This window comes from Electrona antarctica (assembly GCF_951216825.1).
Source record: "Electrona antarctica genome assembly, chromosome: 20".
Lineage (NCBI taxonomy): Eukaryota > Metazoa > Chordata > Actinopteri > Myctophiformes > Myctophidae > Electrona > Electrona antarctica.
Window position 1 is genome coordinate 17032490 of NC_136801.1, and position 25516 is coordinate 17058005.

Genomic DNA, 25516 nt, shown 5'->3' on the forward strand with positions numbered 1-25516 from the left:
TGTTTAAATCACGTTTGAAAACTCACTTGTACTCCTTGGCGTTCAAACATGCTGATTAAGAGTTTCTGTTTCCACTGCATCTCTTTATGATGCCCTGTTATTTGTATTGTTATTTTGCGTACAGCACTTTTGTTCAACACTGTTTTTTTTAAAGATTGGATTGAATATTCATTGAATCTTCATCACTGATCTAGAATCATACCTGGTCTGGATTGATGAGTACCATCTAAGTATATTCTTTCAGCACACGACACAGCTGTACTACAAAGTATAAATGAAGTATTAGGTCGGAGGAGGGAGGGAGGAACACGCCAACGGGAAGCACAGGGTTCTGTAAGTATGAAAGCTTTGAGCAGGCTGACAAGCAAATCAACTTCCCAGAGGGATTGCTCGGCAGGAACGATAGCATCAGTACACATGCTGCTCGCCTCTGCATGGGCACTGCAGTGGGTACACACACACGCGCACACATGCACTTAGGCACGCACGCACGCACGCACGCACGCACGCACGCACGCACGCACGCGCACACCATACACAAGAAGTGACTCCGGGACCGGGTTCGAAACCCTACCGTATGTCTCGGGTCTCTGACAGTGAAATGACAGTTCCACTAATGATTGTGATGCTGTATTAACTACTTTAGCTGAGACCCCCTGGACCCCCCCTCCCCCCAGAACCGCTGGTCTACACTGTAAGATCCGGGTCCAGGTTCGCACGCTTAGTTAAATTAGTTATATTAACCCAAATGGAAGGGATTCCAGTTTCACGTTCAGTTTTGACACTATCAGAGTTAAATCAACATTGAGGGTTTTTACTGTGTAGAGGTAAAAAGAGACACACACAGGGCATCTGGTCCAACTGTGGCTTTCAAACAAACAGCTGAATTTACGACGGGATGTAAAGACGAGGGGTGAAGTAACCTTGAACCGCACCGCGCGTTCACCAGTATAACCTCCCAGCTCGACACGGCTCCAGCATTTACTGCCGGCCTTAATGGATTCTTTTTAACGATTGTTTAGGCTGAACTGAACGGTTCTGGGGAGGGTGTGAAAGAAACAAACAAACACTGCTTCCATCTTCCATCCGCTTGTTTTTGTGTAATAAAACATGAGTCATTACAGGCCAAATTAGGATTATTATTATTAACTTTAACAGAGATCTGATTTCAATGACTGCAAAGTACAACACAGTGCTATTCTAACGATATAAGACAGTTAACCACTTATGCCTAAGTGTATACTTTGGCTTTTTGACACAAGCTCACAGTGCGACGCAAACTTGTAGATGTTCTTGTAAACGTGCCTAAACTTGCTATTTAGGCAAGTTTACATGACATTCTTTGGCACTGTGTTGGCTATGACCCCCCCCCCCCCTTGAGTGACTTGTCCACTATATCTCCATTTAGTCACACTAAAGTGCCGAGAGCTGACCGGAGACAGGGTGCTAATCAATGGGGCCGCGTTACAACTTAAAACATGTCTCAGAGGTTTTCAACATTCTCTCTCTCTCCCCATTACCCACCCTCTCCCTCTTTTTCCATCTGTGTGACCATTTCTCGGGGTTTCTGGGTAATTAGGGGACTGGTGCCGCGGCGGCTCGACGTGTTGTTCTAAAACCTGCTAAGCAAATCAACACCGTTTATGTTCCATGTGGCCTGCCTGCTGATCATTAGCCTTTACACACACGAGCACGCACATGCAGACGCACGCATGTACACACACACCCTTATTCTGCACTGACGGGGCGTAATGGAGGGTGGAGTATTACCTCTTGCAATACTAAAGCAAACAGTAACCTGCTGTTGGTGATTGTCATTCTTTGCAATGTCTGTGTACCGTGCACGCGACACACACGCACACGCACACGCACACACACACACACACACACACACACACACACACACACGCACACGCACACACACACACACACACACACCCCCCCGCTACGGGTCAACTGTGCTGATGTAATCACTTCTCTCCTGTCCTGCCAGGCAGTGAGGGATGATGACACACATTGTTACGGAGGAGCTACAGAGTTAGCGTCTAAGGTTTCCATGCTGTATAGTGTGTGTACGATGACAGTACGTCTCCATGCCAGATGTGACCTATGCCATCAGGGCGTGTCCCGGCCGGCCGGCCGTCTTCGCAAGGCTGAGGAGGAGCCCATGTATGTGCCCCCCGATAGGCGACCAACCACCCCCCCACCCTCCCATTTTGCCCCCTTCCAAGTGTTGACACAGGTGTGCTCGTAAAGCGAGCCCGCAGCATGGTGACATGATAAATAGGGCCCCAAGCGTGGAATGCCTCTGGCACTGCTTTGTGGTGCTCCCTCCAGTCAGGTTTAAGTCATAGAGTAACTATGGAAATATACTCTGTGGGCTCCATCTTGCACCACCCCTTACCCCTTATCCCTAAACTTATTTGCCATTTTTTACTATTTTAAAACATTTAAAAATAGTTCAACTAGCCAATCTACATCGACACGTTGTTAGCTTGTAGATCGGCTATTTGTACTATTTTAAAATGTTTTAAAATAGTAAAAAAATGCGAATAGGTTTAGGGATAAGGGGTAAGGTCTAGGGCCAAGTGTGTGTGCGTGTGTGTTTGTGTGTGTGCGTGTGTGTGTGTGTGTGTGCGTGCGTGCGGTAGAGTCTGAGAGGTGGAGGGGCATCATACTGTAGTACCATCCCTATACCACTTTGCCAGCTTTGATGTGGTTCTAAGCAAACAGTGGAGTTTAACTAAAAACAAATGTGCGCGCCTGACTGCCTGCCTGTGTGTGCGTGTGTGTGTGTGCGTGTGCGTGTGTGTGTGTACACATGTGTTTAAACACAGGTTAAGGAGTACATAATGTGCACATGTTGTTGCCTATACATGCATACGCTGGAGGGGAAGCATCTTTCAAGAGAATGCTTGAGGACTGTAAGTGGGACAAGATGACAGGGTAAACACGGTCATTTTCTTCTACACAAAGAAGATGGGCTGGGCCTGTCTTTGTCCTGAACGGCTGCCGGGGGACTCCACCAGGGTACAAAGAAGATGGGCTGGGCCCGTCTTTGTCCTGAACGGCTGCCGGGGGACTCCACCAGGGTCATTTAAGGGTACTGGTTGAGTGACGAGGGTCAGGACTGAGCAACAATGAATGGCTCTGTAATGAAGCATCGCGTTAGTTCATGCAGGGCACGTAATCAGCTGTCAGTCTGCTGATTGCTTTCAATCGGCCTCACTTTTCCACACACCAATCACACCTCATTCCTCAACAAGGTCTGTTTAAATACGGCTCTCTCCTACACACAATTGCTGCCACATGCTGCTGCTGCTGTTGGCAAAGCTTGCTTCCACCACCCCAGCCTCCACCTTATTGACCAGTTGACCAGTGGTCAACCAAAGTGCTGCACAAGGCCAAAAAACAAGCACACAGAAAAAAAGGAAGACAGATAAAAAAGAATGACATTCTTGACCTTGACCATACCAGAGATAGAGATCTCCTGGTGTGATTTGACGATGACGCAGTGCAGATAAACTGACGTAAAACATCGACAACCTCATTGCACTAGCGCCACGATTGCTTCACGGCTCGACAGACACCACCTCGATGGACGCGTAACATGCAAAAATGGGACTACATTTTTAAAACGGGGGCTTAAATAGATTCTCCCGGTCTCTCTCTCTCTCTCTCTCTCGGAAATAAACGCTCTCCAAAAAACTCTCTCTCCATTCCGTATTCATATCTCCCTCGCCACACTTTAAGCCAGTGGAGCGAAGGTGCCAATTTGTAGGCCATAAAACAAACAAGCCATGCTAATGGAGACGCTTGGATTGGAAATCAGAGAGAGAGGGGGGAGGAGAGGGGGGGGGGCAGAATGATGGCAAAGCAACAGCAGAGAGAGAGAGAGAGAGAGAGAGAGAGAGAGAGACAAGCAAAACAACCAGTACCCATTCCTGTATTAACCTCCCAACAGCTGATGAAAGCCAGGCATGGGATCCCATTTGCCGCAGGTTTGGTTCCGCATGATGAAGAGTGTATATTTACACTCATTTGTATCCACGTTGGATTAAGCGGATGGACTTTACACGTGAGAGTAACATACACATGTTTAGTTCCTCTGGGAGACTGTGTGTGTGCGTAACATACATTCATCAACCGCTTGCCCTTAGCCGGTGCTTAGCCGACTTGGGAAGGCCGTACCAGCCTCGGAGGTCCATCCCCAGTGATCTTTGTAGCCCCGCCAAGGTAAACACACCACATTCTTAGCATTCCCCCCTTCATTGGCATGCACTGTGCAGCCTCCACTTTCTTTCCAGGTTGCGTTATCGCAGCATCTGTGTATCATCATTAAGTTTACACGTGTTCGCCAACACAACGCCCAGCCTTCGCTTGTTTTCTCACTAATACCTCTGCTGTCGATAAGCTTAGTTAATCAGCTAGCTTCCCTATCTCTCTCTCTCTCTCTCCGCTTCTCTATCTCTCTATCCATATAGCTCTCTGCAGTAGTTCAATTCATGTTGTTTACCTCTATTTATCTGCCTCTCCCTCTGCCTGACTATTCATCAGCCTCTCTCTCTCTCTCTCCGACCCTAACAAACAGACCAGCTAATTAACGACAGAGCCGGTCTTGGCGGCAACCGATGCGTCAGCAGTCAAAACACAACGGATTGAGAACATAACATGGGGACAGAGAAGCACGGCCCCCCCCCCCGGACCACAACAACACACCCACATGGGTACGTGACCTCCTAACATGCAAGCGGAGTTGTTTTTGTTGTGTGCCAATATAGTTTTTAAGCTAGCAGTGTGGAGCGTGACAGATACTTATAATGTGGTTTCTCTCTTGTATTGACTTCAATTGAGTTGCACAGACAGATAGCAGCCATGCCATACGGTGGAAGGTTGCTTCCAACATTGCAAAGTTAAACAAAGTTACTGGTTGAGAACCACTGCTGAATTTCAATTATTACCACCAGTGCTGTAAAATAATATCATGAAATCCAGGCATATGCCTATATACCAAGGCTTACAGGACTGCATTTCTGATAAAGCCTCTGGATTTCTCAGACTGTTCCTCTCTGACAGGCGCCTTGCATCAGCTCTCGCTCGCGGCTGTCACGATCATGCAATTCTACTTGAACTGGAACATAATATATAAATAAAATTACATTTCTGTTTGGCTTTTGGGCTTCATGATGAAAGTTTTAGAGGGCAAATAACTATATACCAAAACAATTACAGGCATATGTAACGCATTGCATCAGCTTGTCTATGGGCTATTTCGATTAGTTTTGGAAAATATTTGAAAATGTATGAAAAAAATTTCAACGTGGAAAACGATTATGACAATTATACAAAATAATGGCAATTAGGCGATTATAACTGTGACAGGCCCTACTCTCACCGTCAAACGGTAATTCATTCTGTCTTTAACTCTGCACCCTTCTCTCTCTCTCTCCATCTGTCCATCACATGCACACATATACAACTATATCGGGTATTTCCCGGGTTTGGTGCTGGCTCCATATTCATGGATCTGTCCCAGTAGGAGGAAGTGGAGGACTTGTGTTCAGCACTTTCTCCTGTCACTGCGGGGCCCCCTAACACGGCTCATTTAGAACCGGTCCCATCTTAATGGATGAGACCGGGGGAAATACCCAGCTAATCACGACAAGAATGCTGCAGTGGATTTTAACGGCCCCATCCTGAATAGTGCATGTGCCTGTGTGTGTGTGTGTGTGTGTGTGTGTGTGTGTGTGTGTGTGTGTGTGTGTGGGGAGTATGTCCCTTTGATCTCACAAATGGACACACCCCCCACCAGCTGGTCCACTGTGATGGTGGCACGCACACGCACACACACACACACACACACACACACACACACACACACACACACACACACACACACACACACACACACACACACACACACACACACGCCCACACAGACGAGATGGAAAGTAACGAGGGATGGTGGCGAGCCATCCATCTTGTCTTGGAGGTCACAGAGGGTGGAGGTGGCGGTAGGGGGTGGGGATGGGGGTATCCCATAGACAGGCGCTGGGGTTAATTAATGAAAGTAGAGTCTACAGCACCTGTCTGCCGCCAAGTCACTCTCTAGATGTGTGTGCGCGTGCGTGTGTGCGTGCCCAACCTTCTCCTCCCTCCCCCACCCCAAACACAGGAAGCCAAAGCACCAGCAGGAAATTCCCCGTCTTGCTGTGTTGTATTGTGATAAGATAGACATCCACAAAGGATATTTGTCATTCATCGTACCTGATTCTCCAAAACCCCCAGGGGGTCTTTCAAAAATCCTCTAACGACTTATTTATTTGTAGGTTAAAGCTGAGGAAGGAGCCACTCGGGATTGGCCACTCTGTCCCCTGGCCTGTTTGGATGTTTACGCAAATCATTGCGTCATATTTTATCGCCAAACGGGCGTGCCCTTACACGAGGCGCCGAAGTCTCCTCTCTCGCCTTGGCGGGGGGCCAATGAGGACGCGGGGAATGGATTAACAGTCGAGGGCGATGAAACGACAGAGTAGTTCTGATTTGTTTTTGTATTTCTGACATCGACAGAAAGTGAATTATGCACCTGATTATTGCACATAATTCACCGCAGACAGTAAAGCATCTGCATTTACAGCGCATGGGGATGATTCATCTGCTCTGAGCGGAGCATATTGTTCGCCATCTTGCGATCGCATAATTTAATGCACCGGTGGCTTGACCAAATGACAAACAAACCATGAAATGGGAAGGCATGCTTGGCTCTTTGTCATTAATTCCTCCTCTGCCACCCAGATGGTACAGTGTGTGTCCTACTGTGATTCAGCCCCACAAACGGAGTCAAGCCCTTAAAATAGCTTGTGGGTGGTTTTCTGACGACTCACCACATTATCAGATTAAGTTGTTGACGGGCTATGTTGTTTGTTCTCATGTCCGGAGACACCTGTCCAGGACAGGACGCGCCTCCTCAGGAGACTTGGCTCAGATCTGAACCCATTTGATTTGGCGCTAGGAACCCGACCAAATTCGGCTTCAAGCATGAATTTGTTTTTGACAAAACACGGCCTCACGTATAACTAACTGTCCAGGTAGGTACAGCTGAAACTCTACCACGTTGGTCCCACGTCCATGCATTGCACTCACCGGTCTTAAAGATCTCGTAGCGGATGGAGAAGCCCGCTCCGTGGGTCTCGTAGTCGGTCACGAACTTGATGAAGAGCTGGTTGCCGGACGAGACCACGGGGGAGGGAGCGATCTTGCCGCAGTACTTCCCCACCAGCTGACCGCTCTCGTCCACGCCGTCGCGCACCTCCACGTAGTCATACCTGGACAGAGAGGACAGCACGCGGTCAGACATACAGTGCTGTGCTTTTGACAACATCAATCATATACATATTCATTGACCAGGTTTTAATCATTTAAAACCACCTCATATTCATTTGCAGGTTTTCACTCTTTGTTGCGTGCATCTGCTGTGCCCTGCTGCCTAGCTACGGAAGCAGCAACCGGTTGAACATGCTGTCATAATTACACGTTCCAATTTATACGGTATGTGTGTGCCACGCATGCACGCATGCACGCACACACACAGGCCCATAAAGGCAGAGCAATGCAGCGTTCCGCATCAGTAATGGGTGAAAACATAATGTTCCGCAGTAATGAGATCTCAGGTTAAAACACACGCACGCACGCGCACGCGTGCGGCAGATGGGTCCATTCTATACGAGAATATCCATTGGAAGTGATTATATGGCCCTTGTTGGCTGGTATACAGAGAGACCAGGTGTTAACGCTATCAAAAACAGCCTCATAGCGATTGCTGGTGTATGCACACACAGGCTGTGCTCGTACACAGACTACACACACCCACACACCAAAGCCCTACTGAAATGTAATTTCAGACCCGCGGCTATTGACGGGAGGAATGGCCTAATTGAGTCAGCGCTGACTTTTCTGGGGCAAGGAAGGAAAACAGCTTTGAAATGTGGCCGTTGGAACGAACACACACACACACACACACACACACACACACACACACACACACACACACACACACACACACACACACACACACACACACACACACACACACACACACACACACACACGTGAAACATAAGACACAAGAGCAGGGAGGAATTGGAGTGATTGGTCAATGAGGGTGGTCTCAACAGAGCTCACGATTATCAGGATAGTGTGTGTGTGTGCGTGTGCGTGTGTGTGTGTGTGTTGCACACAGTTGTGGGTTTTCCACTAGTAACTATGTGTGTGTTGCGAGTGTGTTTTGCCATGCAGGAGTGATGAGTTCTCTACACTGTGTGTGTGTGTATGTGTGTGTGTGTGTGTGTGTGTGTGTGTGTGTGTGTGTGTGTGTGTGTGTGCGCGTGTGGGAGACTGTGTGCGTGACTGTGTGTGCATGCGTGCGTGGTGTGTGTGTTTGTGTGCGCGCGCGTGTGAAACTGTGTGCGTGACTGTGTGTGCGTGGTGTGTGTGCTCATTCTGACTGACATGGGTGAGTGCCGCACAGCGAGCTCAATGGGCCTCAGGTTTCCACAGCATTTAATCGCCCATAATGCTCATGACTTCAGCTCTTAATATGGATTTCTTTTCTTCATTTTATTTTATTATCCTCATTACCCAGCATCGTTACAAAGATGGCCAACAGACAGACAGACACACACACACACACACACACACACACACACACACACACACACACACACACACACACACACACACACACACACACACACACACACACACACACACACAGGTATATATTACGTATAACACTGAATCACACAGTATAATCTCATTTGTATGTGTGACACATATGGAGACTGTACAGCAAACGCATACAAAGGAAAGGCAATGCACACATGAACACAGCGCTGGAAAATAGTATTACTACTTTAAGTAGTATTTTCAATAGTATACCTCTAGTTCACTACATCTCAGAGGCAAATATTGTACTTTTATTTTTACTACAATTATTTGACAACTTTAGTTACTAGTAGTTACCTTGCAGATTTTCATTATTATTACAAAAAATACATTAACCAGTTTAACCACATTAACAACTTGAAATGTGACAAATCTACATGAGTACTTTTACTTTCAATGCCTTTACTTTACTTATTTCTACTATATGTGCTATTGATACTTTTACTTGAGTAAAAAATATCCACCATATATTTTCCACCACTATTCTCTCTCTGCTTCCCTCATTATATCCTCTCTCTCCACCTCCCTGCTCAAATATGTGCCTTCCAGGCTTCGGGGCGTGCTTTCAAAAGTTATGCTTGAGTCCCAAATTACTGTCAAAACACAGGCACCTCCTTAGCGGGCCTCGAAACTCACTTAATGCGCGGTTATTTCACACAAAAAGGCGATTTACACTTTGAATGACGGCTCGGGGTGGGCTAGAGCCCTCAGGTGGGCGCGGACAAGTAACCACACGGCCCCCGCCGCGCCCACTGCCGAGAACATACTTCCCCCACCTGCCTCAAATTAAAACGGGCGCATTTGCGAAACCACAGGTGATGTGGGAAAGGGGGCTGGGGGGGGGGGGGGGTGGTCGGGGGTGTAGGCCCACCAGGCTTACGCACAGAGAGACATGAGAAAATATTATGGATAACGGTCGGTGCTACACCGGATGGAGAGGAGGGCAGCGGGTGACGTTGGTTCTCAAAGTGGGGAACTTGGGGGGGGGGGGGGGGGGGGGGGGGATTGCAGGGGGTCCCCAGCAAAAGCACTTCATGTAGCATCACAATCATGTTAACCACTTTATCCATTTATATGTTTGCTATTTAAAAATAGCACAACTACAAGCTCACAGCGCGTGACTTCGTGTGTCTTTGAAAAACAATAATGACTTTTTTTTCTTCTTAGGGTCCCTGGCACAAAACCTTTCAGATGGTGGTCCGCAGCCAAATAAAATATAAATTTGGGGGTCCTTGACACGAAAAGGTTTGAGAACCACTGATATAAAAGGACACAAGAAGAAGGAAAGGAAAGGTTTGCCGCCTGAGGGGGAGGTATACTGGATGGACGGGTGAGTCCACTCGTCTTTTTCCCCGAGCGGCTGGAGTGACGGGAGGTGATACGGTGCTGTCAGCGCAAATCAGGCTCTCTCCTCTTTCACTCGGGAAGAAGACTGACTGAAGGAGAGGTTAAGGCAAGGCTGGGCAGGAAGGCTTGGAGAGGGGGGGTCAGGCACCAGGCAGCTCTGGGTTTTCTCTAGTATTCCAGAGACCCTTGTGGGGCCGGCAAACCAAGCCCTGATACGCCGCTTCCCCCAGCCTTTCTAAAGCCCACTTCTCACTATACCGCCCTAAACCTGCCCATAAGCTGGGATTCCAATTTCCAAGTGCTATATAGCCTGCTCTACACATGGAGACACACATTAGTTCATGGGTTGAGAAAATAGCGTGGGAAAAGATAGTCACAGGTGGCTGAGCTCTTCAGATGGGTGTTTTTGACACCCGTTGTTACTGCAGAGCTCTGCGCTACCTCTCAGGTGTTTGGCTGCTAATGAGCTCGATCCGTGTGGGTAAACTGCTTGATTGGACTCGATCTCTCTCTCTTTGTGTCTGTTTCTTTATCGCTCTCTTCTCCTTCCAGGCTTGTGGTTTCAGAGCCGTTATCTCTAGCCCGAGTTACCGGACGGTGTCACAGACAAACAGGGACGTAGCTGACCATGTGGTTGCCCTACACGTAGGATATTTGTGCTGCCCCCCCTCCCGATGAGAGTGCTGCTATTCCTCATCCAGATTGGCTGTTTTTGCTGTTTGTAAGGACGCACACACGGCCGCTCGTTATAACGCGGCGGCGCCGGAGAAATTTGTTATTTTGAGGGTCGGCTTGGCACTTTTTGGCACATTTTGTTTCCCCCGTCGGCGTGTTGCCCTACTCGCAGTGCGTATTGCGTTTATAGGTAGAGACGGCACTGCAGACAAACCGAAGATATCAGATCCGCAAGTTTAGAGAGCTTGTAGATTTACGACTATTTTCAGTGCGCGACACAGTATACAGTCACAGCAAGTATAACTCAAGACATCTTTCGTCCCGACTCTCCAGCTGTGGTAACATTCCTGGCCCGGGCATACAATAACAGCACTCTTGTCTCCGCTACGTTTTATCAGCCTCGACTCAGCAAAATGAAATCCTAGCTTACAGTTTGTGTTGGCTTGGAGGGTGGGGGGGTGGTGGTGGTGGTGTTTATGTGGGCACTTTGTACCGCGAGTATCCGCTCCGCTGTTTACAGAGTTATTTCTACTGCTTTTCTTTTAGGGCACACGGCGGACGCGGTGCAGTGTCACTCGTTATGGGGTTGAAAGCAGCGTGCTATAAACAGCAGGATTGTGTTTCCCTACGACGTCATCATACAGCCGGTAGCCTGATACCACACAGTAGAATCCCTACGACGTCATCATACAGCCGGTAGCCTGATACCACACAGTAGAATCATCATACAGCCGGTAGCCTGATACCACACAGTAGAATCATCATACAGCCGGTAGCCTGATACCACACAGTAGAATCATCATACAGCCGGTAGCCTGATACCACACAGTAGAATCAGACAGCCGGTAGCCTGATACCACACAGTAGAATCATACAGCCGGTAGCCTGATACCACACAGTAGAATCATCATACAGCCGGTAGCCTGATACCACACAGTAGAATCATCATACAGCCGGTAGCCTGATACCACACAGTAGAATCCAGAGTGTGGGCTTATTTAGTGTAAGAATGGACCCACATGGACAGTATTGGAGTTAAACTAACACTGTGTAGGACTTTGCGATGCAGGAGCGAAGCGAATAGATTGAAATTCCATTTGTGTGGCGCTGTGTGATGACTACGCGATGATGGCTTCTAAACAGGTGTAAAATTGGATGCGAGTTTGGATGCCGGAGTCAAACGAACACATTTTGAACGGTGTGCTTGTGCGTCTAATGAAGCACAGTGTTTTTTGGGACTGCTTTAGCAATGAGGGAAGAATTGCGAGGAGGTGGTTATTGAAATGGAGGTCTTCCTTCCTTCTTTTTCTATAGTCCTATACAATTCTCCTCTGCCCTCCGGCACTGTACTCCCTGTTCCTCCTATCTATGTTCCTCTCTCCTGTGATTTTCCTCTCCCTCTCCTCTGCTCTCCCCATCCTCTCCCCCTCCTCTCCTCTCCCCTCCCCCCAGACTCTCCTCTCCTCTCCTCCGATGTCTGTTGGCTTCCAGCTCATGGCAGAGGGCATCAATCTTCTCTGGGCCCTGCTCTGTGCTATCAGCCCACTTATAATTCACCTCAGTAGCTCTGCTTCTGCAACTACCCCCCCCCCCCCCCCCCCCCCCCCCCCCCACACACACACACACACACACACACACACACACACACACACACACACACACACACACACACACACACACACACACACACACACACACACTCTTCTGCCAGTACCTCAGCATTGCCAGGCACCTAAAATATGTATGCAGAGATGAGTCAGAAGAAGATGGAGAAGAAAAACAAGAACAAGAAGAGGAGGACCTACTGCAGCATGTGTGTGCGTGCGCACGCACGCACGCACGCACGCACGCACGCACGCACGCACGCCAGAGAGACAGTGTTCCCCTCCAGCCTGTTTCTTGCAGGCCCCTTATGCAGCGCCTTCGGTGGGTGGGAGAGGAACAGAGTATCTCACTGCCCTCCTGTCTCCCTTTTCGGTCTCATAGCACGCACGCACGATCACACGCACGATCTCACACACACACACACACACACACACACACACACACACACACACACACACACACACACACACACACACACACACACACACACACACACACACACACACACACACACACACACACACACACAAAAAACGCTGTCTCAGATGGCCCTCGTAAACGTGGCACGGCGGGAGGGAGAGGATGCAGATGGAAAAGAGGAGGAGAGAAGAATAGGCCCCGGGGCCCCTCGCTTGCTCGCTCGACTCTGCGATGCGCTTACGAGGAAAGAGGAGACCCCCCTTTGTACAACTATCCTCATGATGTGGGTCTCCGGGGGTCTCCTCTAGTCTAAATGACTGCAGCGTTAAAGCCAGGAGAACTCCAGATAGAGGTTCCTCCGGTAATGCATGCTCTTATCATCTGGAAGACATTACGGTGGGGACCCGCTCGGCAGGGCACGTCCACGCCTCCCAAAGTCTCTCCGGTTGCCAGCCAGTGTTAAACATTATCTGTAATACATGACTCTCTACGCTCCTAGGGGGGGCAATAACAGGCAATATGGAGATCATAATAAGGACCGCGAGGGAAACCCTGTGAGATGCATGGGGAGAGAGAGATAGAGGGGTTGTGGGCTCTCTGTCTCTCTCTGTCTCTCTTTTGCAAAGCATGGCCTAGTTTCAAGCCCTGGACAGTCCCACTGCTTCAATGAGTTAGCGCTCTCTCTCTCTCTCTCTCTCTCCATCTCTCCTATCTCTCTCTATCTCTTGCTTCTCGCTCTATTCCTAACCTGCCAAGTTAAATTTAGCACCGCCTCCTTGGGGCACATATTATAATTTGTTATTTTGTGTTGCCGGCGTTGCTTTGTTTTTGTCTTCCAGCTGCACTGTGCCCTCACTGTAACAACCATTTATCTGTCTCCTCTGCTTTGGACTGGGGGTGGGCCTGCCAACTGCCAACACGCACGCACGCACACACACACACACACGCGCGCGCGCGCGCGTGCACACACACACACACACACACACACGCACACACACACGCACGCACACACACGCACACACACACACAGTGAGCCGCCTACCGCAGTGTTAATAGTCAAAACGGTCTGCCAATCCAGCGGGGAAATTAAAGGGAAAGGAAAAAAAAGGAGGGGGGGGGGGGGACTGGGGTGAATCTAATTCTCGACGACCTTCGCTTCACCGCCTCAAATGTATTAGTCTGCCTTCTTTCTCCAGGCACAGAGAGAAAGCAATCCGCTAGTGTCAAACGAGAACATTAGCCCTTCTTGCAAAGCCAAAGAGGAGACGACAAACCACGGGGCCTAACAATGTAACAGTTCTATTGCCTGAAGCTTTCCCATGGAAATAATCTGTCCTCCCTCTATAAACGCCTGCCTTGATATGGTTCCACAAAAGCAATGCAATCTCAGGCAGTGGAATAACACTACCACGGGCAGGCTGCATACAGGCCCTGATACGATCCCTTACGTGTTTTAATCGAGCCATTTATAAGCCCAAGCACGGCGTGGAAAAGAGAACAAGAGCTTGTTGTCGCACCTTCCTGCGTCGGGGCCTTATGATGGGGGGGGGGGGGGGGGGGGGCACGTGTTCTGCTTTCGCTTCTCTTTTTGCAGCACGAAAACATGTCACCCTAAACATGTCAAAACATCTCTTAGCGAGGCATAGTGCAGGGCAAAAAGCCCTAAACAACAGGCTCGGGACACCGCTCTGGGAGGCCTGGCGAAACTTAACAGAGAAAGTCCCTGACGTTGTCAGCTGTCAGAGAAAGCTCCAGCCTGGCTGAATTCAAGTGGTATACCAAGATGGCTAACAAACTGTCACTTAAGGCCCAGGCATAACATCCATTAACGTTTGCACAAGGGGGTCGTGACAAGTTGATCTCTGACGTGCTTTTTTCCAACGCCTGGAGGGGACATACCTCACCGAAAGTAAAATAGCCTCTCTCTTTTTCTCTCACTCTCGGCCCATGCCATGTGACATTCATTAACCCTCAACAGAATAACAGTTCCCCTCTTTCCCCGGGTCCGAGTTTAATGACCCCACATCATGTTTCCCTTTGACGGACGAGGAAGGAAGAGGTGACAGCAGGCCGGTAACTGAGTCTCGAGTCTCCAACTAAATGTTCTCAAATGAAAACATTACCCCTAATTGAGTTATTAACGTTGTGTTTTCTTTTTGGGACAAGGCCTCAAGAGTGGGACACTTAGACACGGGCCATTATAAGAAAATCGGCGGGCTCCCTCTCTCTCTCTCTCTTCATCAGTATGTTTGTAGATCCTGGAAAGATTTGGGGTGGGAGGTAAGACCTCATGATCCTGCATGGTGGACCCCACCCAGTGGTAGCAGCCAGTCACCATCTTGATTCCAACTGATCACAGCCGAGATGTTTAGATGTGGGCGGTTGTCGCTGCGAGGGATCCGGGGGTAAGAGAAGCGATTAATTTGCTACGCCACCGCCGCAGCATGAGTGGATGGATGGATGGATGCAGGGACATTCCCCGCCCAAGCGCACACAGCTGCATGCACCCATCTGACCAGCCCTGCAACCTCACTGCATGGGTGTCACCCCCACATGGGCGAGCTCGGCGCTCTCTATATTTTTAGACGCCACTGCTGGTTCAGATTTTGTGGGCAGCGCCTCGGTCATGCGTTCGTAAAGCATAATTCGCCATCCTAAATGGCAATTATCATTAACATTGATGGATTTAGCATGCCTCCATCCATTAGCTGTCCTAATTACACTGTTGAGAGATCTGCTGTCGCCAACAATCAGATTAATGAATTTGGCTATTTAGACTAAATTATTGCCTCTCCCTCCCTCCACAACACAATAATCCTTTATTTGGAAATATGGCAGACAAGAAGAGGGAGAATGTTGCCCCGGGGAGAATCCATCCTGCTAGGCACGTACGTGTAGCACCCATGAGAGACTCCTCTCTCCCGAAGGGGAGCGAGGAGGCTAGAAAACAAGCAGGGGGAATAAAGACGACCACAAAAGCTCCTTGTTATAGCCAACACTCTGAGACCCTTGTGCTCGACTCACATGTAGGGCCTATTGCACTCTGGAGCCCTCTGAATCGGAGTTGGCGATGCTATGTACGCTTAGCTTTCTGTTCCCACAGGGGCCTGCGAAGTGGCCTTGGGGCCCAGAACAGATGTTCTGGGCCCCAGACATTTCATGTCTAGCCCTTCTAGTGCTCTCGGACAGCTCTGATGTCCAATTGCCCCATTTAGATCATAAAGCGTGACAAATAGGTCACAATAATGCGATTATAGTAACGCGAATATGAGTCGAGTTGTTTAAGGGGCAATGCATTTGTGGTGATGTGGCTGTTGTTATTTAGTCATGCGGCAAAGAGTGATTTGTTTTAAAGGGCTCGGCAACCTCCTCAATTACAGTCTGCTGATGTAATGTTCTCACATGGCACACACAACGGCCACACAAGTGGTTCATATATCATCTGAAGATACATTAGAGTTAAAAGCTAGAACATAAATTCTAATTGTAATCAAATACATTTCAACGTCACTGCTGTCTTGAAAACAGACAGACAGTCACCCAAGGTCTGAAAAGGAAATGAGCTGATTGTTTCATTGAGGTTTCCGAACCAAAATGTGTAAGTTAGTGTTTATTTCCCCTTCTTTCTAAAACACGTTAAAATACAGCCCAAGACTTCGGGATGGGAAGCTGGAGGAATGATTGTCATAATTCCCCTTATTTATCAGCAAGAACTGTGTAACACACAATGCAGCGATGAAATAAATCAAGTGGAGTTTTTTTTTTTACATTATACATCTCTTACATGAAAAAAGCATGAATAAATGCAGTTCATTTTAGAAATTGCCTCAGGAAAGACGGAAATATGCATTTATTTTGCATTTTTCCCCGTAAATTGCTTAGCTTACACCACTTCTATGTGAGTAGACTCTGAGCTTCCTGAAAGAAGCAGTTCACTCAGTGGAGTGGGCGGGGTCTGTGGGCTGGAAACCGGCTAATTTGGTGATGTATGCAGGTATGAATATTCACGCTCAGGCTTTTGAATAATGAAACAAGGCACACCATTGGGTGAACTTTTAGGAAAGGCTTCGTTAAAAAGAAATTTAAGAACGGAGTATAATGACAGGATGTATCAAACCCTCGTGCAATGTGGCAGCTACTGCAACCTACACTACAGTATGACAAGAAGGTAAACAAACGTGTGGGAAATGCAGAATGTGCAGCAGAGATCGCAGAGGGGGAAGGATGGCACCAACCCATTTCAGGGGCCATTACAGGAGAGAATGGCTCCCATTTGTCCCACCTTGACATTTGAGAGGTTGTCTGATTATTACATACTAGCAGGCAGAGGCGAGGACATCGGGATGGAGAGAGAGAGAGAGAGAAAGACAGAGAGAGATGGAGAGTCCTCCTCCAGTTTACACCACCGCTTGCATGATAAGCCGTTGTTATAACAATGAGAAGTCATGGGTAAAATAATAACGGGACTAGGGGAGTGGGGGGACGTTATGGCAGTGGCACGGACGTGAGCCGTCTACCATTAAACACAACCCCCCCACACACACACACACCCCCAGGGGCCATGTGGGAGTCAGTGGCACGGATAAGACTCTGCCGTGCCCCGCAAACCCCCCGCTGCGGGGCGAGCATCCCGGCCCCGTCTCAACCCACCGCATAATGAGGGTCCACAGACGCCCCATCTCTCTCAGCCAATTGCGGACCGGCGACTCGGCGACGGGGTAACCCCGATGATTGGACGAGGGATCCGCAGGGGGCGCACAGACCGTGCCCCAATCCCCCCCCCTCCCCCCGTAGATTACTACTGGTTATCTGAGAGCATATATAGGCTTACTACGGGCCTTCTCTAATGAGCACAAGTAGGACAGTAGTGATGATGCCGCCGCCGCTGATGAAACAGAGAGGTAATTGTACACAACCTTGAGCCAGTGACCTACTGAAACTCTGACTAAAATTAGCTGTGTGACCGCCGCGTGACCTTTCCTGAGCTATACGCAGGATGGCTGCCAGCCAGGGCAGCAAGAGGATAGCACGTATACCCCCACAGTCTAATGAGCTGCCTCTATGAACCTGGGGACTCACTGAACACTTAGCTGGAGAGGAGAGGAGAGGAGAGGAGAGGAGAGGAGAGGAGAGGAGAGGAGAGGAGAGGAGAGGAGAGGAGAGGAGAGGAGAGGAGAGGAGAGGAGAGGAGAGGAGGGGTTGGGGACCAGAGGGGAGGAGAAGGGGACTTAAGGCTGGGGTCACCTAGAGGTAAAGCCTTTGGGTGACGTTCAGAATTCCTCTGGAGACAGGAAGAGAAAGAGAGAGAGGGGGGGGGGGCAGAGAGACAGATACACAGAGAGAGAGAGAGACAGAGAGAGTGAAAAACGATCACTGAAGAGCCAAGTTGGACAAAGCCTGAGAATGGGCACTGGATTGGAAAAAGCAGCAGCACTAGTGGGCATATGGGTGCTAATACGAGTAAAGCCTAAGGTTCAGAGCCGACTGATATAGCGGTTTGGCCGATGTATCAGCCATTATTTTATTTTATATATACATATACAGTATGTATATATATTTTTTTGTGCTATAGACAAAGGCAGAAAAATAGATTGGGTTTAAGTGCTTAAATTAAATAAAGTTCAGTTTGTGTGTAATGTGTATTTTATATTTGCTTGTGGGTTAGGGTTATGTTATTTTCATATGAGCTTAATGTAATATACTTACTAAAACATTTTAGGTTCATAATAAAAACCAAATCTCAAAGAGAAACTTTAAGTTTTTCCGATTAGGTTTAAAGAATTTACACTTTTTGTCTTTTCATTTTTCTCTGTCTGTCATAACATCGGTAATCGCCGGGTCTCTTAAATCTGCCATCAGTCAGGCTCTAGTGAGGATTCATTGCAAACGGGTCAATATTGCCTGACACTCACTCACTCATTCTCTCTCTCTCTCTGAGTCTGTTATATGGCTCCATGCTGGCTGAGAGGCTTGAGGGCAACAGGAGTAATAACTGTACTGGGATTTATTCAATTAAATGACCCCCACCCCTCCCCCGTCTCTCCAGTTTATTCCCTGAGTCCCATGGAGGCCAGGTCCGGTCGGAAGGGTCAGGGTCTAGTCTGGTCTCAGTGCTCTGTGACCCGGTCAGCTGGCTGGCCTTCAAGCTACTTGGCAAGGGTGTGGAAAGGGTCCGCGCACCGCACAGCCCCTGGGACAGAACAGGGCGTGGTGGAGAATGACAGAGCAGTTGGACGGTGTCCAATACACTACACACACACACACACACACACACACACACACACACACACACACACACACACACACACACACACACACACACACACACACACACACACACACACACACACACACGACCTTAAACCCCTAAATCACCTAAAGAGTAAAGACAGCCAGGCTATTTCTGTCCTTCAAAAGAAGGAAGGGGATGATGATAAACAACATGAATGAGAAAGTATTTTCAGTATGCACGGCAGCATGTTTGCTGACATGGGTTGGGTTGCCCGATCGGTCGATTGCCAGACAGGGACAATTTCCTGTGAGCGTGGATATATCTGCGTTTGACGAATGACACGTCCTTCGTTTCAATACGGTTTTGTTCACACACCGCCCCGCACAGAACGGTCTTCTGGTATTTCCAATGACGCGGCACTTTGAATTAAAGCCAAATGGCCCCGGTGTTGCTGCAATGGTCCGGAGCCAAGAGGTGCATCTCATCCAAAGCATCGGACAGAGAGGCCACAAGCGCGGCATTTACAGGGGCCGATCAAAGTGCTGATGGCCGACCGGGCCCCTGCCAAGTTTTGGAGGGCAAGCCGACCCTTCCATTTGCTGGCCCGCACTCCAGTGGCTGCCAACTTGGGAGGCCGTCTGGTCTAATAATATTAGACGTGCGTGCGTGTGCGTGGACGTGCCTGAGAGTGTGGGGCCCTCGCGTGTCCCCATCTCTCCAGGGGTGACCCTGAAGTCGAGGGTAGCAGTACGGGCACCAAACTGCCAAGACTAAAAAGAAAAAATAAAGCTATAAGAGAAAAGAAAACGTATTACTGTCGCAGCACAGAAAAGAAAAGAAAGAGGCCATAATAATAACGCTGCCAATTTAGCGGAGGAGGGATCAAGCGGGTTTGTGGAGCGCGTGCATCTAACTCAATCAGAGAGTGGTAGGGCCCCGCCCCATCAATCACTGTCTGCTTTGCTGCCGAGGCCAAGCCAAGAGGAAACGTCAACGGTCCCAATGGCCAACCGTGCACACACACACACACACACACACACACACACACACACACCAGAACGCCTCTGGGGATGTGAGAGGTTAAACAAGAGGCTTTCAATCCCACACGGGGTACTACCTATCACAAACAAACTTGTCTTCAGCCAGAGCCCCCTTTGGGCCATGCTTGATTGGATGAACGGGCCTATAGGTGCCGAATCTACCCCCAGTCCCCCCCCCCCCCCCCCCCCCCCCCTCCCCTTGTGGATCCCTAAGCACCGGGGCCTTAGGGCAACAAACAGGCCTCATGGCGAAGGGGGACGCATCAATCAAAATCATGAGCCCCATTCAAGGTTAGGCCACTAAACGAAACATGTCTGACAAGCCTGGACACGCTGGATTAAAGCCCCCCACAGCTCGAATGGGCCCTCATCAATTAGACTGGGAAGATCTCTCCCTCTATATGTCTCTTCACTCTCTCCCCTCTGGGACGGACGGGATGAAGAGAAGTGAGATGTTTCGGGAGGTTCTGTTTCAAACTAATGGGCCCCCGACTACTGCTCTTCTCTCCCACCAGCCGCCACCCACATCTCTTGATTCTCTTCAAAGCCTAATTATTTCTCATTCAGCCCAACCCCCACTTTGTTGCTTCACACGTGCGCGTGCACGCATGCACGCACGCACACGCACAACTAAAAAGAATTCGGTATCTCGTACATGGAAAAACAGCGAGCAGCCGAAACCTGTAGCTAATTATGTTATATGAGGCAGAGAGAGGGGGAACAGAGCGAGAAGAGAGAGGGAGGGAGAGGGAGGGGAGAGAGACAGAAACAAACAGAGAGAGAGAGAGAAGAGAGAGAGGGAGAGGGGGGGGAGAGAGACAGAAACAAACAGAGAGAGGGTGAGTTGGCTCTCATTGCCAATGTCTTCTGGAAACAGAAACACATAATTGAATTATAGCCTGAGCGTTTAATGCTTTTTCATCTGTGCTGGAAGGAAAAACCCCAGTATGAATTTTCTTACAGTCAATAGATGTGTGTCCAGATCCAGAGCAGAGATTACCAAACACTGTCCCTCTAATCACGCGCCATGCATGCTCACGATTTCAGAGTGTGTGTCTGTTTCGGATAAAAACAGCAAAAGACGCGTACAACTGAAATTCCCCGGGCTGTAAGGGGCTCATCATACCTCTTCGTTACAACAGAAACTTCCATATAGGGAAACATGTACTGGAAAATGAGCACGTCGTCCCTCTGCCAGAAGCAGCGCAACGACACTCGATCCCTGCCCTGGCGAACACGAGCGAGCCTGACTGATACAAAAGAACAGAAAACAAAACGCGGCGAAATGTTGTACGGTTTCCAAAATCCACTGCTGTGAGAGCCCGCCGCCTCACCCCTGGTGTCATCCGGTTCTCCTCTTCCTTAGCGATACCTCATTATTTCCCTCCTCCTCCTCCTCCTCCTCCTCATCCTCTCTAGAACTGTGAACCAAAGTGGAGTTCCCCCTCCTGCTGTGAGGCAGAGAGAGAGGCTTGCCTGGCGGCCGAGGTGCCCGGGGTGCACATGAATCAAAGAAGTGACAGAGCAGCGGGGAGGACGACAGATGCCACGACCAGGAAGCTTTTCAATCAGACTGTCCTTCCAAACGTCAGCCAAGGTGAACACTCCAGCATTAGAGGGGGAGGTCCACTGGCTGTGCGCACAGACGAACACACATGCACAGACACAGGTAGACAATACTCGCTCGCAGGTGTGTGCCAATAGAGAACACCATTAACCTCTTGTGTTAGAGAGAGCAAACAGGGGACCGACAGAGAGAAATTAGGGTTAAAACCTAATTAATACTTCTTCACTCACTCACCAAAAAGAAACTCATTTTTAAGTGAAACAATGTGCCACGAATTGGTGTCTGACACTATTCTCTGTCTGCTGTCTGGCCCTTTCTACCCTCTGGCTCGTAATGAAGGTGAACAACTCCCCAGGGGAACATTTTAATACTGCCAGCCTACTTTCATTTGGAAAATGCTATTTACAGAGCTTACAGTGGGTCAACCTGTCTCATTACATTTATGGGAGCTTAGGACATCGTCCGACTATGTAAACAGATATTCCTCATTCACATTTTTTTCCACACTGAGCAAATACAGTTCTGCATAATTGTGATGAAGAGCAAACTAATATTCAAAATAGATTGCCGTGTGCCACCTCTGATGAGCTTCATTGTTTTCCCTCTCCCCGAGGCACACTGTTTCAATATAATTCGGAGAGTACTTTGATTTTCATTGTTATGAACATGTGGGAGCAGTTGCTTTGGAAAATGCAAGGTGCATCATATCATTTCAGTGGTTATTATTACCAAATCCTACAGCAGAGGCCTCCTCCCCACACACGCGAGGAAGTGCACGGCAACAACAGAAATAATGTTCACTAAGGCTGTAAGTATCTCCAACATTCCATGTCCCCCTAGTCGGTCGCCAGAGATCACATCCCTTCCCGTCTCTAAGCCCCTCTACTGCCCAAGGAGAGAGAGGAAATAAAAAGGCCCGTTGCATTCCTGCCTTATTCATTTTCTTCTCTGACAACGGCTGATGGACAACCACACAGTCCAGTTGTCCATTTGTTATTGTTTGGTTCCTTGCCATGAGAGAGAGGAGCAATGGAGAGAAATAAGTGAAATAAGTGAGGGGCGAGAGTTACAGTGTCTTGAGAGAGAGATATACTTTATTAATCCCCGAGGGGAAATTGTTGCTCCCCAACTGTGTGAAGCTCCACTGGAAGTGAAAATTCCTCCCATAGCTACCTATGCTATTCAGGTGGTGTGTGAGGTATTTAAAGTAATTAAAGAAAGTGGTAACTTTCCCCCTTAAACCAACCTCCCGTAGTGTGTTTTCCTCTCACTCCCGAGAAACAGGTGGCTCACATTGTTTACTGTCACAGCGGCATGTGAGTCAAAGATCCTACTGGGATTCCACATAACAAAAGGGGCCAGTGTATGAGGGGCGCACCGCATATAGACCCCGGGTATGGCTAAAAAACGCTCCCCCTGTGCAGCTATACCATCGTTAGTCATCTCTGGACTGCAGACCTGGCCAGGAATGCCACGGGGAGGCAGGATGTGTATTGTCGTGGACCACAGTGGAGAATGTTTGCCTTCTCAGCAGGCCAGGCAGTTCTCTTTCGGGGGCAACTCAGCAGGGGGGGGTGGCTTGAGTGGCAGGGGGCTGGGAAGTGTGGAGGATTGTCTGTGTGTGTGTGTGTGTGTGTGTGTGTGTGTGTGTGTGTGTGTGTGTGTGTGTGTGTGTGTGTGTGTGTGTGTGTGTGTGTGTGTGTGTGTGTGTGTGTGTGTGTGTATGGGGGGTGGGAGGGGTGCAATTAAAGAAAAGGGAAAAAGAGTGCATTTTCCAAGCCTTAGAGTGAGGTTGACTTGTGAGGCGCTGTCAGGCAGGGGGCTCTCCCTGACTTTCTCACTCACAATGGGCTGCTTGAGAAGGCATTCCCCGAATATCTACAGCCCGCCACCCCAACCGCCCCCGCCCAACTGCCACCGCCGCCGTGTCATCCCATCTCACCCACACACCCATTGCCCTCGGCTTCTCAGGACTGCACAGGCCGTCACACTGTAATTCTGTGTTCTGTTAAGGGTCCAGTAAAGACTGTCCAGCCAGAGAGGCAGGGGGAAAAGAGAGTTGGTGAGGGGGTGGGGAGTAGACATTCTCTTTTTCTCTCTCTTCTCTTTTACTAAAGGGAAGAGAAAAATCAGGCAGCTGTGGAGCAGCCTTGGCTGGTTGGACTGTGAGGGATTTCAGTGTGCTGCATGGGGAAGTTTTTTTCCCTTGGTCTGGTCAGCAAATCCGAGGCCATCAATGATTCATGGCATTGTCAAGAGCACATCATACCAAGTAGAAACAGAAAGGCTCCAGCCTCCAGGAAGAGAGCAGGCGATGAGGAGAGAGAGAGAGAGAGAGAGAAGCTAGCAGTAGCACAACACAAAACATTCAATTTCGGTGAGCTGCATGCTCAACGGTCGGTCCCATTGAAACAGCCTGCCTGTCTTATGCAATTAGATCGACTCACCCGTAAGTGAAACCTGTCTGTCAGATGTTTAGTTTCAAATCCACCAAAAATCTGATATCCCCCCTCCAGATGGCTGGACTGTCACAGCCATACGAGCTTGACAGCCCTTATCAGATCAGAGAGAGAGAGAGAGAGAGAGAGAGAGAGAGAGAGAGAGGTTGGCACAGGGAGCGAGTGAACTGAAGTAATATGTAGTATATATATTTATACTGTAGCTTAGCTGCTCATTGATTTTCGGAACAAATTCCCTTCAAACATTTGTTTTGACGCCGGCTGCGCCTTCACCTCAAACTGCATTAGCCAGGAGAACAGTGTGTGGGCTGTGGGGGCCCCGGTCTGGGCCGCGCAAACTCCACTCCACTCCACTGTGTACGTCTGCAGGCGGTGCGTGAAAGGCAAACATGCTCGGCATTCAGAACGGTAGGGCTCACTTAGTCCTTATCTCTCTGCGATGGAGTGGGGCTCCTCCCCCCCGGCTCTCAGGATACAGCTCCCCTGCACCTCCCCAAACAAACTTGCCGAGAGTGGAGCGCACGTGCAACAACACCGGGCGCAGCCTGCCGTGGCTCTCGCTCACTTAAGGCCTGTTTTTCTTGTCGCAAAGCTCCCACTTTGAGTGCTCCTTGTTTGGTCTGCTGATAACGGCCATGTTGGGTGAACATGCGGAGCATGTGTGTTCCATTTGCCCACTAATTAGATTGCATGGCGGCGCACTGAAGCATGCATTGTAGCCACCCCCTCCACCCCCACACCCACTCTACTCTACTAGCCCATCAGATAAGGAAGGCCATTCCGGCCCTCAGCAGTTTCCATTATGCAAGGGGCTGTTTTGGTGAGTGGGGCCGCAAACGTCTGATGGCGCTCAGTGGCAATAACACCATGCTGCTGCTACTGATGATGGGTTAAGCCATGGTAGATGGTCTACTCTAATCCGCCCATCATAATCGAGTTACTTATGACATGTCTCGCTGGCTGTAAACCACGTGAACCCTATTCTGGGAGGTGAAAATAGCAGATAATAATAGCAGCAAGTTCATAGCGCATCCTCCTAATACGATGGCGCTGTGAGCTTGTAGATCCGATATCTTCTACGAAGAGATTTGGCGTAGAAAAAGGAGGGGGGCTGCGTATAGAGCCATAGGGGACCGCGGTCCAGCGAAGTATATAGGGTTTAATAATGCAACGACCCCAACCCCCTCGGTGGGTTTACATTAAGTGACAATATTTAAAACCAAGATGGGGTGTTCACTTCACAGCACAATCTTCACCTAAGTCTATGTGAAGCCTTGTGAGGTGAAACATAGCGAAGTGGAACTAAAGCCCCATGAAAACCACTCCATTACAACATTAAAAATGAAACGCTACACCGGGGAGAGGGGTGGTGGCGGTGGAGGCCCGGGTTAAAAAAGGAAAGGGCCCGAGGAGGTCAACATGACCCCGTTTCCAGCACAATCTCTAG

General features: G+C 49.1%; 1 protein-coding gene across 3 annotated transcripts in view; it reads right to left on the reverse strand.

The window, feature by feature from the left end:
* The window catches only part of LOC306913479 (neuropilin-1a-like), an 83830-nt gene that overhangs the window by 52746 nt on the left and 5568 nt on the right, over nt 1–25516 (reverse strand). For all 3 annotated transcript variants that reach the window (XM_079490155.1, XM_079490156.1, XM_079490157.1), the window contains one exon: nt 7144–7325. In XM_079490155.1, the coding sequence (XP_079346281.1) occupies nt 7144–7325 (182 nt within the window). The remainder of the gene's footprint in view (nt 1–7143; nt 7326–25516) is intronic.